The sequence below is a fragment of the Prionailurus viverrinus genome, chromosome A1 (genome assembly GCF_022837055.1).
Source record: "Prionailurus viverrinus isolate Anna chromosome A1, UM_Priviv_1.0, whole genome shotgun sequence".
NCBI lineage: Eukaryota > Metazoa > Chordata > Mammalia > Carnivora > Felidae > Prionailurus > Prionailurus viverrinus.
The window spans coordinates 129406060-129418943 of NC_062561.1; the positions used below are offsets into that span (position 1 = coordinate 129406060).

The following is a 12884-nucleotide window of genomic DNA, read 5'->3' on the forward strand; positions in this document are numbered from 1 at the left end:
CATTTACATTTTAAATTTAATTTTAAAATAGGTCAGAATATTAAATTATTATCTTACTGTGAATGACCCGTTATTCTCATTCACATTTAATGAATACACACATTAAGTAACACAAAAATAAATATCAGCAATCTGAGCCACATTAACTTCATAAAATTTTTTAGTAAAATTATTTTGTACAGTTAGATTATAAAGTGTTTGAATATAAAATGCTACTTTAACTCATTTTGCAAACATGCTCACTGTATGCCCATTTACATTCAAAGTTATGCTTTTAAGGACAGAGACTGAATCCAAGAAGAATGTCATGGTAAAACAGAAGACTGACACACAAAGCATTTACTTGACTTTATATACCAGAAAGTAGATCACAGTTCCTCAGGATAACAGTAAATACATGTGGTATACAGGAAAATACCATTTTAATATATAACAAAATAAATACAGTTAAAATGTTAGCTAAGATAAAAGAAGAGAAAATGAATTAATATGACTGTCTTACATTTTAAAATATAAGTGTTTTGGTTTTTTGTTTTTTGGGGAGAGTGGAGTGAGAGCATAAAATGGTGTAAATGGCCTCTTAGAAACCAAGTTTCACACTAAATGAGGTGTTATCTTTGTTCTGTACCAAGCGACCCTGTAACTATATTGCTTTACGGTTTTTAACATGCTTTTTAAAAGACAGTATTTCGTTTAAGTCCCACAAAAAACTTACAAGAATGAGAGGACAGGTATAATTATCTTTAAAAAACAATAAATAACCTGAAGTTCAGAGAAATAGTTTCCCAAATCTTTATTTTCAAAGTGAAGCACCACAGCCAAGAAACAATTGTAAATCTCCTCCCAAATTTCGCATGGACTTATGTATCTACTCAAGTGCTTTGGGAACAGCATTAATACAGAATGGTTGTTGACATTAATGTTCATGAAGTTTTTCCTTTTGAAAGCATTTCCCCAATACCCATTCTCTCTGTTAATTCAAAGCTGTGCTCAATATTGGATCAGATACAGGTGACAAAAAAGAACTAAGCGGCCATTACGAACAAATTACAATAGTCAGAAGACTAATGACAAAGAGAGGTATGTTAAGTTTGGCAGCTTTGAGTAAGTATGGAGATAAGACACTTGCGTGCAGGTGTGCATAGGTATGTGTTTGGTGAGGGACTACCAGTACATTTACTGCTTCTATCCATTAATCTTTTAAACTTTCTACCCTATTAATATCAGTTGAAAAAATGTAATTCGTGTTTACAATTAGCTGAAAGACTTATAAAAAGTCTTATGCTAAATGGTACTACAACTATAATGAGTTACCTGAGGTGTGCTATGTAGGTGTATAACAAAAATGACATAATCAGAAGTTTTTATATAAATTCCTTTTGAAAACTGATACCAAAGTTGTTTTGAGGAAGTCTCATGTTAAAAACAGCTATGCCTGAATTTCAGTTGTTATTTTCAAAAAAAAATGTCAAGGGATATCCATGTAAAAAATGTCATGTGAACAACCTGCTGGAGACCATCATATGACTGCTATTGTTATGGTTTGTATTTGATGCAAAAGTACTAAATTGTTTATACATTCATGAATTACATTTTTAATACACACCTGCCAACGGAACACACTGCTTTACATGTGTAATAAGGTTGTCTGCTGGAGTTCTCAAGGTCATAAAGTACAATCACACCATCTGAACCACCTGATAACATGCTAATAATAAAAAAGTGCACATTAATTTATCATCTTAGGTACCGCATTTACTTATTACATATTTTTGAAAATTAGTGATCTATAAACACCCAAAGGTATTATGCCCACAAATACAGAGTAAATTATCATTAGCATAGACTTTAATAAACTAAAATTTCTCATTCTAGTATTTATAGAATGAATACAGAAAGATTCAATCTGTGATCATTTAAAGTTTATCTTTATAATTCCAAAAAGAATGGACAGTAGAAACAAGATGGCAAAAGATTTATCTTAATTATTATGAAGTCATTCTTAATGTCCTAATTAAAATTGTGCTAAAAGGAAAATGCAACCAGACAGACTAGCTGTTAACAAGGAACGATCTGACTCTAAGCAAGTTACTAAGCCTTTTAACATTTGTGAAAAAGGGTGCATTTTCACCCAAATCATAAAGAAGTCGTGTAAGTTAAACACAAGTGAGGTTTACATGGCCTCAAAGAGATAAAGGATCAATAAATGTTAGATTCCTTCCCTCTATTATTAAAAACACATTTACTCACTTCATTCAACTTTGAGCACCTGCTAGCATAACTGCAAGCAAGGCAGGCATAGTTTCTGTTTTTCCAGGGTCTACAATCTACCACAAAAGACAGAGAGATCTATGGACAAATAAAGTATTGCCACTTGTTACTCTCATTACTCATAGTCAAACCTCATGTTTCTGTCTCTCTACTTGTTCTGGTTCTGTAATTTTACTCTCTGGTAAATTCCTAGGAAAGGGCTCGTGAGTGCAATAGTCCCTGAATTCTTGTATGTTACTGACAATTTGTCTCTTCTTTTGTACTTGAAAATCAGTCTGGCTGGATATCCAATCCCTGATTCACACCATTTCCTTGAAGATCTCAGACAAGAAACTTCATTTCTTTGGTATAAAGCCCCAAATCAGTTTTAGTTAAAATATGATTTTCTTTCCTTTATATGTAGTTTCAGATCTGACTTATTTTAGGAAAGTCTTCTTGGATTATAGATTTAATATTGACTCTATTCTCCTTTGCGTTTCATCTCTGGGAATTCCTATTATATGGGATGCTGGCTATTCTTTGCCTATCTTCCAAGTATGTCCCTATCTCTTGAATCCTTTGTCTTTCTCCATTTCTTTTTGATTTTTAGAAATTTCCCCCTTTCTACTTTCTATTTCTAGGGTACTACCTCTTGTAGTATTTTGTATTCATTTGCTTATGTACCTTATGCTTTAGTTTTCATTTCTGAAACATTTTTCTTTTATTTATCATTTTTTCTTGAGTTTGTTCATCTCATTTACAAGTTTTCCTAATTCCAACTTGTTATTCTTTCACATCTTGTATCTTTTTAAAATGACTTTTAGCTAGTTTTGAAATATTAGGTTAGGGTTTTCACCTATTTTGTGGGTATATTTTTCTGGCACAACTACTATAAGGGTATTACTTAGTCCCTTTGCTCTTACACTAATTTTGAATGGAGTTTGATTTTAATCCTATTATTTTGCTCATGTTTATACTAAATTTTCTTCAACTTTCAAAAGGGAGGCTTGGTTTAGAATAATATTTACATTTTTTATCTCTAGGATGTCCTCCTCTTTTTTTATAAGATGGTTCAAAACATGGTAGCTCACTTTCAGAGAACTCTTGGTTCTATTCACCTCCCCAATTTTTACCTGGGCCATCTTTTTTTGTTTCTGTGGTCCCTCTAATGCTCAATTTGGATTCTATTCCAAACAGTTTCTCCTCAGTTTTGTCTTTTAGGAAATCTTAAGTTGATTAGGTGGAGAGATTACAGGGCCCAGACTGGTCCAGCCCCTTCCAGTCTTACTGTGAACCCCTTAATGATTGGGAGTATGTCATCCTCTCCAGTGTCATCCACTGTGGTGAAATTAGCTTGCTAAACTTTCAACTAACTCTTATTTTGGAGTTATCAGGTCTATTAGACTGGCTTTCATTGCCTCTTTTGACATAAAATGATACGACACGGACCTAGTAGTTATCAGTGATTTGTTCCCACTCATCCATATTTTGTGGTTTGGGGGGATATCTGATCAATTATACTTGTTAGAAGTATTATACATTCATTTTTTTATGTTGCCCTCTTCAGTTTGTTATTTAACATGCAAGATAAGGATCTTGTGCCAGAAATGAACACAATTCTTTCCTCACTGAGAAAATCTTGCTACCAAAAATATCTCAGCTCATCTAAATTGTGTGCTTAGTGATATACTAAATTTACATTCTGGTACAAGCTCCTTATCTTGTACACCAGTTATAAAGGGTTCACGAGCCAGGAGCGTGTTCAAGAAGCATTGATTTATAGACTTGTTTTAAGAAAAATTCAATACCAATTTGTAGAACAATAAGGTTAATTTAAAAGTAGTTCTTCAAAGTTCTTTGCTGAGACAGTTCTAAAAATCTGGTCAATGATGGGTAGTAAAGAAAGACAGCAAGTAATGCCATGCTAATGTGTTCACTATAAAACCTTTGTAGTTAACTAAGTGTGTATATAGGAAAATATAACTTTTAACAACTACAAAATTAATAAAATTAACTTAGAAGAATTTAGAAGATATCAAAGAAAATTTGAGCTTCATAGAATGGTGTGCAAATGTACTTTATGCAACTGTACTTGTTAAAACATTATTTTCAGGTAGACTTCTTAAAATAACTCCTAACTTTGGAAATAAATCCTTCTTTATCAGATGTGTATATTCTGGTTTCGACTCTGGTTTCAGTGATATCACAACTCTCATGGTGGTTGGAAAATGTTAAAAAGCATTTTGAACAAATTACATGTGCACTGGTTTTCTTGAGAAAGACATCAATATTTAATTTTCCATTAAACATATCTTTTTATTACTCTTTGCTGTCAAAAGGGTTTAATGCAAAAAACAAGTCTTAGCAAACATCTGAAATAGTTACAGATTTTTACCATTCACTGGGGAAAAAACTGTATTGAGAATCTTGACTTTTCTCAATATGCTCTGTAAAAAGACTCCTCAGCCTGTATTTTCCACATATTTTATGCACATATAATCTGTAATTTCCCATATTTCTCATTGACTCTGTCAACTGGTAGCCTACTAGCTTCATGTACTTCACAGGTCAGACAAGTGATCTCTATTCCAAATGGCTGGCTGGAGAAGCAGTACTTAGTATCTTTTCCACCAGCACCCATGACCAAAAAAAAAAAAAAAAAAAAAAAAATTAGCTATCACTTACTGTTCATGTCATTATTTTATAAGCAAATAGCCCACAGTGGACCTTGAATGGGAGGTACTATGTTGCATGTGGAAAAGTTCAGAACAAAGGAAATAATTATCACAGATCGCCTTTTAGATTTAACCATGCGTTAAAGTGAGAATGTGTTCACTGTACGTGTTTCTCATATACTACTAGGTGGGACTATGACAAGTAGCTGAAAATAAAAAAACAATTCTATCGAACCTATCTGGTTGATTTTAATGTAAATAGTAATAACACTTCATTATAATATAAAAATTCTGGGGTGATGTTATATGTAACATGACACAACAAACCTTAGTTACTTTATAGTTGTTCTGATTACAGACCACATGAAGCTTTTTGAACTTTCTTGTAAAACAATGTGGGATCAAGAGGAGTTTTAAGTGGGTGGATGGCATGTTGATATCTGCATTTTTTAAAGCATCTGCTGCTGTGTGGAGAATGGACTGAAAGGAGTAAAAGCATAGGTGATAAGCTTTTGATTAATAGGAGTGGGGGCAACCTCTAATGATATGCCAGGTCCTATGCTAAGCATGTTACACATATAATCTCATTTAAATGACAACAAATTTGTAACGTAGTTATTATTTTTGGCATTGCATAGCTAAGGCAACTGAGAACTAAAAGGGTTAGGTATGTTGCTCAAGGTCACTCAGCTGCCAAGTGGTAAAGACAGGAGGAGCTCAAATACAGGTCTGGATTTTTCAAGCTTAATTCTCCAACATATACTTTCACTTTTTATATATGTTTTCCCATTAGACTCCTTTAGAGTAGCAACTCTGTTTTTTCTTCATATTTGTATTTTCTTTACTTTTCTTTTCCCTTTCCCTCCTCTCTCTGCAGAGAGAGGAGGAAACAGGATCGGAAGCAGGCTCTGGGCTGTTGGCAGAGACATCATGCAAGACAAATGCTGGGCTCAGATTCACAAACTGAAATCATGACCTGAACCAGAGTATCGTGACCTAAGCCGGAGTCTGACCTTTAACCAACTGAGCCACCCAGGGCCCCCTTTTATTTTTTTTAATTTAAATTTAAGTTGGTTAACATATAGTGTACTATTGGTTTTGGGAGTAGAATGTAGTGATTCGTGACTTATCAGTCAGACTTACCGGTGCTCGTCCCAACAAGTGCCCTCTTTAATGCCCATCACCCTTTTAGCCCATGCCCTTTCACCTCCCCTGCAACCATTAGTTTGTTCTCTATATTTAAGACTCTCTCATGGTTTAGCAACTCTATTTTAAAATGGCACTTAAGACACACAATCCAGCACTTAAAAGCCCTCTGCAATCAAAAAGTTTCAATGTCTGTTGACTTCACAATGAACATTCTCACAATTTGTGACACTGAGCCCCGCATCTGTCTCTGCACTGACAGCACAGACCTCCCTGGTACTCTCGCTCTCCCTCTCTCTCTCTCTGCCTTTCCCCCGCTGGCACATGCACGGCACACTCTCTCTCTCTCTCTCTCTCAAAATAAATAAACGTAAAGAAAATAAAATAAAGTAGTCTAGAAATATTTACCTGGCAACATTTTAAGAGTGTAATGTTTTGTGCTTATTTAAATCAGTAATGTCAGATTTAAAATGCTACAATTTAGAAATTTTACTAATTTTTATGGAACCATTAACATAAATAATCAGAAAGCAAGATTTGACTGCATCTCACTTTGACAAAAAATGTATAAGTGTAATAAACTTACTATCTTGCTTCAACAGGTTCAATGTCAAGGGTATTAACTCCACTGCCATGGATCCTTTCAATATCTCTGTCTTTGTTTAACTCCAGTCCCAAAACCCTTGAATAAAATATAAAAATGGAAAGGGGAGGGGGGAAGAAAGACAGAACAATAAAAAGGTAATTTAAACATTAAAAACATCCTTATTTCACCAAAATTAGACATATTGCAAAAATTGTAAGTAATGTTTAAATATTCTACCACACATTCAAAGATATTTACAGATTTTTAAAGACCTTACATGAATTTAAAAAATATCAACAGTACTAACACTTACATATATGGAATTTCTCCTGAAGCATTATTTTAAACTTCATTTAAAGGGTGTACTTTGAGGCACCTGGGTGGCTTAGTTGGTTGAGCATTCAACTCCTGGTATGCCACAGGTTATGATCTTCTGGTTTGTGGGTTCAAGCTCCACACTGGGCTCTGTGCTGTCACTGTAGAGTATGCTTGGGATTCTCTCCTCTCTCTCTCTCTCTCAAAATAAGTAAATAAACTTAAAAAGAAGCTTAAAAAAATAATGGGTGGGGGCGCCTGGGTGGCGCAGTCGGTTGAGCGTCCGACTTCAGCCAGGTCACGATCTCACGGTCCGTGAGTTCGAGCCCCGCGTCAGGCTCTGGGCTGATGGCTCAGAGCCTGGAGCCTGTTTCCGATTCTGTGTCTCCCTCTCTCTCTGCCCCTCGCCCGTTCATGCTCTGTCTCTCTCTGTCCCAAAAATAAATAAACGTTAAAAAAAAAAATTTAAAAAAAAAAAAAATAATGGGTGTACTTCATTAAGATATTTACAGACTGAAATGTTCATGAAGAAAAAGTTAAATTCTGATATCTTAAACTTAACTGAGGACACCTAGTGGACAAAAGCTTAAATTACAGTATTTAACAAAAAAATCCTTGGTGTTTCTTATGCCTTAGGCAGAAATACATGATGAGGATGTTTAATTCAACAATTAAGCACATTTTTAAAAACACAATTAAATATATATAAGTCAAAATAGTTAATAAGTACTCTTACAAATTAAGATGAATGAAATTTCTGATATTACCTAACTGTAAGCTATCCTTATTCTGGAGAGGATATTAACATTAAATGAGTTAATACACAGAAAGTGCTCATCACAATGACTAGCACATAGTAAGAGCCCAGTGAAGGTTAAATATTAGAATTTGTCTTAATCTGTTGGATGTTAAAGAACATTTACATTAATTTAACCAGAATGATTTCTAAATTCATTATTGATCAACATGATGCTAACTTACATGAAAATTTTTAGCCTAATTGGTAGTTTTATTAAAAAAAAATAACAATGCACACTGCTAGAAAAGATACAAACTGATACTTTTATGCACTCACAGTAGCAGTATTAGTAATTGTAAACATTTTGGTAACCATTTTAGCAATATCAAATGTTTGATTTAAAGATATACATGGATATGTTAACTTGAATTTAAATAAAATTTAAAAAATAAATAGAAAAAAATAAAGATATACATGTGGCTTTGTCTTCTGGAACAAGTTTAGCCTTAGGTTCAAATATCCAGTCTAACACTTACTGTTTGTCTGACCTTGATCAATAACAGTTACAGCTAATATTAAAAGCCTATTGTTCACTGACTCTGTAATTAGTGGTAATAGTAAGCGTAATAAGTGGTAACCTAGGTGGTAGGTTACATTATTAACTGCTTTTCCTGATTATAAAACTAAGACATAACTAATCTTCCCAAGGTCATACATCTAATAATTGGCTGAACTGGATCTGAATTCTGATCCTTTTTCTCCAGACCATTATGCTGTTCTGCTATCTCTGAGATTCAATATTTCACCACAAAATAATTTTTCACATTTTCCACTGAAATTTCCATTTCTTCTTAAAATGTTTTTCTATTTGATGATTTTTCAGATTATATCATTAATGTGTGCTTCTTGTAACCAGTAAAATAATATACAAACATAAACAAAGGTGATCATCCCTTCCTTGAGTTCCTTTCTCTGAACAGTGAGAAATGTGGCTCTCATTATCATGAATATATTTCTTTGTTCAATATCATTATATGTAACCGATCTCCTGTCACCAATATCATCCCCATCCCCAAAAAGAATGCTGCTCACCAGGCTTGGGCTTTGATTTCTACCTCCCCTAACACTCCATTGCCTGGGCTGGTCAGTCCCCACACTTAAGAGCACCTCCTCCACCTGGTTAGGGTCTGCATTATCACTTTAGACCAATCTAATCCCTGCCAGTGTATGGAAGCCTACTTCTGCCCAAACTAAAGACTTTAGGACTGAAGTTTTAATGAACTAAGAGGGGTTAAATGAAGGAAAGTAGGAGGGTAATGCGACAGGGAAATGAGGATATGGTGTGTGTAGACGGAGACAAGGTGTGCAAAAAGAGTTAATAGAGCAGGCCAGAGACTGCTATCCTTAGAAAGGTCTACCTACAAGATTGGCTTTTGTCTGCTTCTGGGATTTCAGGAGGGTTCCCATTATTCCTGGATATGAATGGTTCTCTGTGCCTAAACTCTGTGGAGTAAACAAGGTGCATTGTGATGAATATCTGAGAGTATGGAGTTTTGCTACATGTTAGGAACATGCATGTTCATGCTAGGAATTTTGGTTCATGTTCTAAAAGAAGAGCTAAACAAAGTTCCTCAGACAGAAGGGAAATGATACAGGAAGGAAACCTGGGACATCAGGATTGAAAAGAGAGCAAAAGAAATCATAAATATCTAGGCCAATATAATAGACAACTCTCCTTACAGTATGCTTGACAGTTGAAAAAAATGTATAACATTGTCTTATGGGGTTCACAATATAATATGTAAAGACAACAATGGTGGAGGGTTAAAAGTGGTAAAATTTCTATATGCCAAATGAAGCAGTAAACTACAGATTCTAAGGAGAGAATGAAAGTGGGTATTTTATAATTCCTAGAACAATCACCAAAAATATCATATAAAGAGATGTCACAAGAGATTAATTAAAATCGAATATTAAATAATGTTTAAATAACCCCCCACCCCCCAAAAAAGAGGAAAGGAATGTGAGCAACTAGCACACTCATCCACCACTGGTGGGAATGTAAGTTTTTACAAAACTACCAGTTTCTTAAAAAGTGAAGCATAGGGGCACCTGGGTGGCTCAGTTGGTTGAGCCTCTGACTCCCGGTTTCATCTCAGATAGTGATCCTGTGGTTTCGTGGGTTTGAGCCCCATGTCAGGCTCTGAGCTGATAGGGTGGAGCCAGATGGGATTTCCTCTCTGTCCCTTCCTTGCTGGCGCTGTTGCTCTCTCTCTCTCAAAAATAAATAAATAAGGGGTGCCTGCGTGGCTCAGTTGGTTAAGCATCTGACTTTGGCTCAGGTCATGATTTCACTGTCCGTGAGTTCAAGCCCTGCGTCAGGCTCTGGGCCGGTAGCTCAGAGCCTGGAGCCTGCTTCCGATTCTCTATCTCCCTCTCTCTCTGCTCCTTCCCCACTCATGCTCTGTCTCTGTCTCTCTCTCAAAAAGAAAAAAGAAAAACATAAAAATAAATAAATAAATACTTAAAAAAAAAGTGAAGCATATACTCTAGTCATTCAAAAATTAGGCCTGGATCCAAGAGAAATAAAAGCACAAAGATATGTACATGTATCCACACAAAGATTTGTACATGAACATTCACAGAAGCTTTATATATAATAGCCAAAAACTAGAAACATTTAAATGTTCACCAAGAACTGAATGGATAGAGGCACCTGGATGGCTCAGTTAGTTGGGCATCCGACTTCAGCATAAGTCATGATCTCCCCGTTCACAAGTTCCAGCCCCCACATCCAGCTCTGTGCTGACACCTCAGAATCTGAAGCCTGCTTCAGATTCTGTCTCTCTCTCTCTCTCTCTCTCTCTCTCTCTCTCTCTGCCCCTCCCCCGCTTGCACTCTGTCTCTCTCAAAAATAAATAAACATTAAAAAAAAAAGTGAATGGATAAACTGTTATATATCCAGAAAAGGCAATATTCCTTACCAATAAAAAGGAATCAAAAGGAGAAATTTCAAAATAATTATGCTCAATGAAAAGTCAGACAAAACATAGTTTCATTTATACAAAATTCTGGCATATGCACAGTAATATATGCTGACAGAAAGCAGAGGAGTGGTTTCCTGGAGCAGAACAGGATGAAGCAGGGAAAGAAAGAAAAGGAATTATGATGAAATTTTTGGCTTACGGATATTTGTTATCCTGATGGTAATGGTTTAAAAAGTGTATATGTATGTCAAAACTCATCAAACTGTTTTCTCTAACTAAATGTGCAGTTTATTATATGTCAAATATACCTCAAGAATGTTGTGAAAAAAACTGGGGTTAGGAATTATAAACTTTGCAAATCAGTGCTCATGCTTTTGTCTTTAATCATTGACAAGGAAGACCTTGGGGCAAATTAGAGTAGACATCTTTAAATAAAATATGACTATGCAGTTGTTTAGTTAAGCAAAGACATCACTTAATGAGGGGAATCTTTAAAAAGAAGCCCTACTTTAAATGCTTTATCTTAAATATACAAGCAGTCCTCACTTTGTACAATCTGCAAACTAATCAGAATTTCAGGTACCAGGATTTAGTTAAATACCAGACCCCCAACAATGTGGCTCAAAAGTCATTTACCGTATGTTACCGTATATTAACCGTGACTAACAGCATAAAACACAAAGTTGGATACTACCTTTTCAGTCCACAAATCACTACAAAAATAACATGCACATCATAGCTTGTGACCAATTTACATGACTTCTTTCAAAGTCTGTAAGTGGTTACTGTGCATTTGTTATTCAGTTCACACACAAACTGTAAACGTCTGTGCTTCTGAGATAATCCTATAAGAAATTTTAGAAAAATGGGTAATTATGAGAGAGAATTGGCCAACAAAATGAAAGAGCACCAAAGAAACACTAAGTGATAATGCTGGAAGTAAAACTTAAATGGACTGCAAATGGAAATACAGAAGAAATAGCTGACTGTGGAAATATTGACACTATGGCCACCTGACAAAGTCTAAAGAGGCACACTGAGGAAATCAATGCAGGTGAGTGAACCTACCCAAATAAATGATGAAAAGTGGTTGTGATGAAAAGGCTAAGGATGTCCTAGAGGAAACAACACTGGCAAAAACACTCACATTAAAAACAAACAAACAAACAAACAAAAAAACAACCTCTCAGAGATATTTCACGACATTGAAATGCAAAGGATAAAATGTTCAAATCTGATTCAGACTTAGAAAGAATGATAATTAGGCAAGATATAGAGAAGATGCTCTACTTGTATTATAAGTTATACAATGAAAATATTCAGAGAGAGAGAGAGAGGGTGAGCAGGGGAGGGGCAGAGAGAGGGGCAGAAAGAATCCCAAGCAGACTCCCCACTGTCAGCACCAAAGCCTGACATGGGACTCGAATTCACAAACAGTGAGATCATGACCTGAGCCAAAATCAAGAATTGAACACTTACCCTACTGAGCCACTCAGGCGCCCTGTTTCTTTTAATTAAAACAAAAAAATATTTTTTAATGTTTATTCACTTTTGAGAGAGAGAGAGAGAGAGAAAGAGCATGTGCAAGACAGCATGAGTGGGAGAGGGGTAGAGAGGGAGACAGAATCCAAAGCAGGCTCCAGGCTCTGAGCCAGATGTGGGGCTCAAACTCACATACTGTGAGATCATGACCTGAGCCGAAGTTGGATGCTTAATCAACTGAGCCACCCAGGCACTACCCCTGGTTTTTTTAATATAAAGAGAGAACTGTAGTTCAAATTGTTTCTAATGTTTTACAGTAACGTGTACTAAAGGTTTACGGTTTTTTTCATTTTTTATGTATTTATGACTGACAATAAAAGGTTAGTGTTTGACAAAGAAATTTTAAATACCACAGAATAATAGTTTCTCCACCGATTATTAAAGTTACCTTTCCTAGGTTCAGGTAGCACAATTAGTTTTATAGATGTGCACCATTACAAAAAGAAAGGACTACCTGAATATTTATATGCCAATTGTCTGAAGTAGAATTAAATGTGCTGAACAGAGTGCCATATCATCTTTCCTTTATAAACCATACCCATAATTACATGATTCTATGATTTTCAGAGATTTCTTAAAATGTTTTATTAACTCATTTTATGATTTCAAGTTTTTATTGAAATTCTAGTTAGCTGACATATATG

General features: G+C 35.1%; 1 protein-coding gene across 2 annotated transcripts in view; it reads right to left on the reverse strand.

The window, feature by feature from the left end:
- The window catches only part of ERCC8 (ERCC excision repair 8, CSA ubiquitin ligase complex subunit), a 62941-nt gene that overhangs the window by 44803 nt on the left and 5254 nt on the right, over positions 1-12884 (reverse strand). For both annotated transcript variants that reach the window (XM_047873947.1, XM_047873956.1), the window contains exons 2-3: positions 6658-6753; positions 1607-1708 (exon numbers count right to left, since the gene is read on the reverse strand). In XM_047873947.1, the coding sequence (XP_047729903.1) occupies positions 1607-1708; positions 6658-6753 (198 nt within the window). The remainder of the gene's footprint in view (positions 1-1606; positions 1709-6657; positions 6754-12884) is intronic.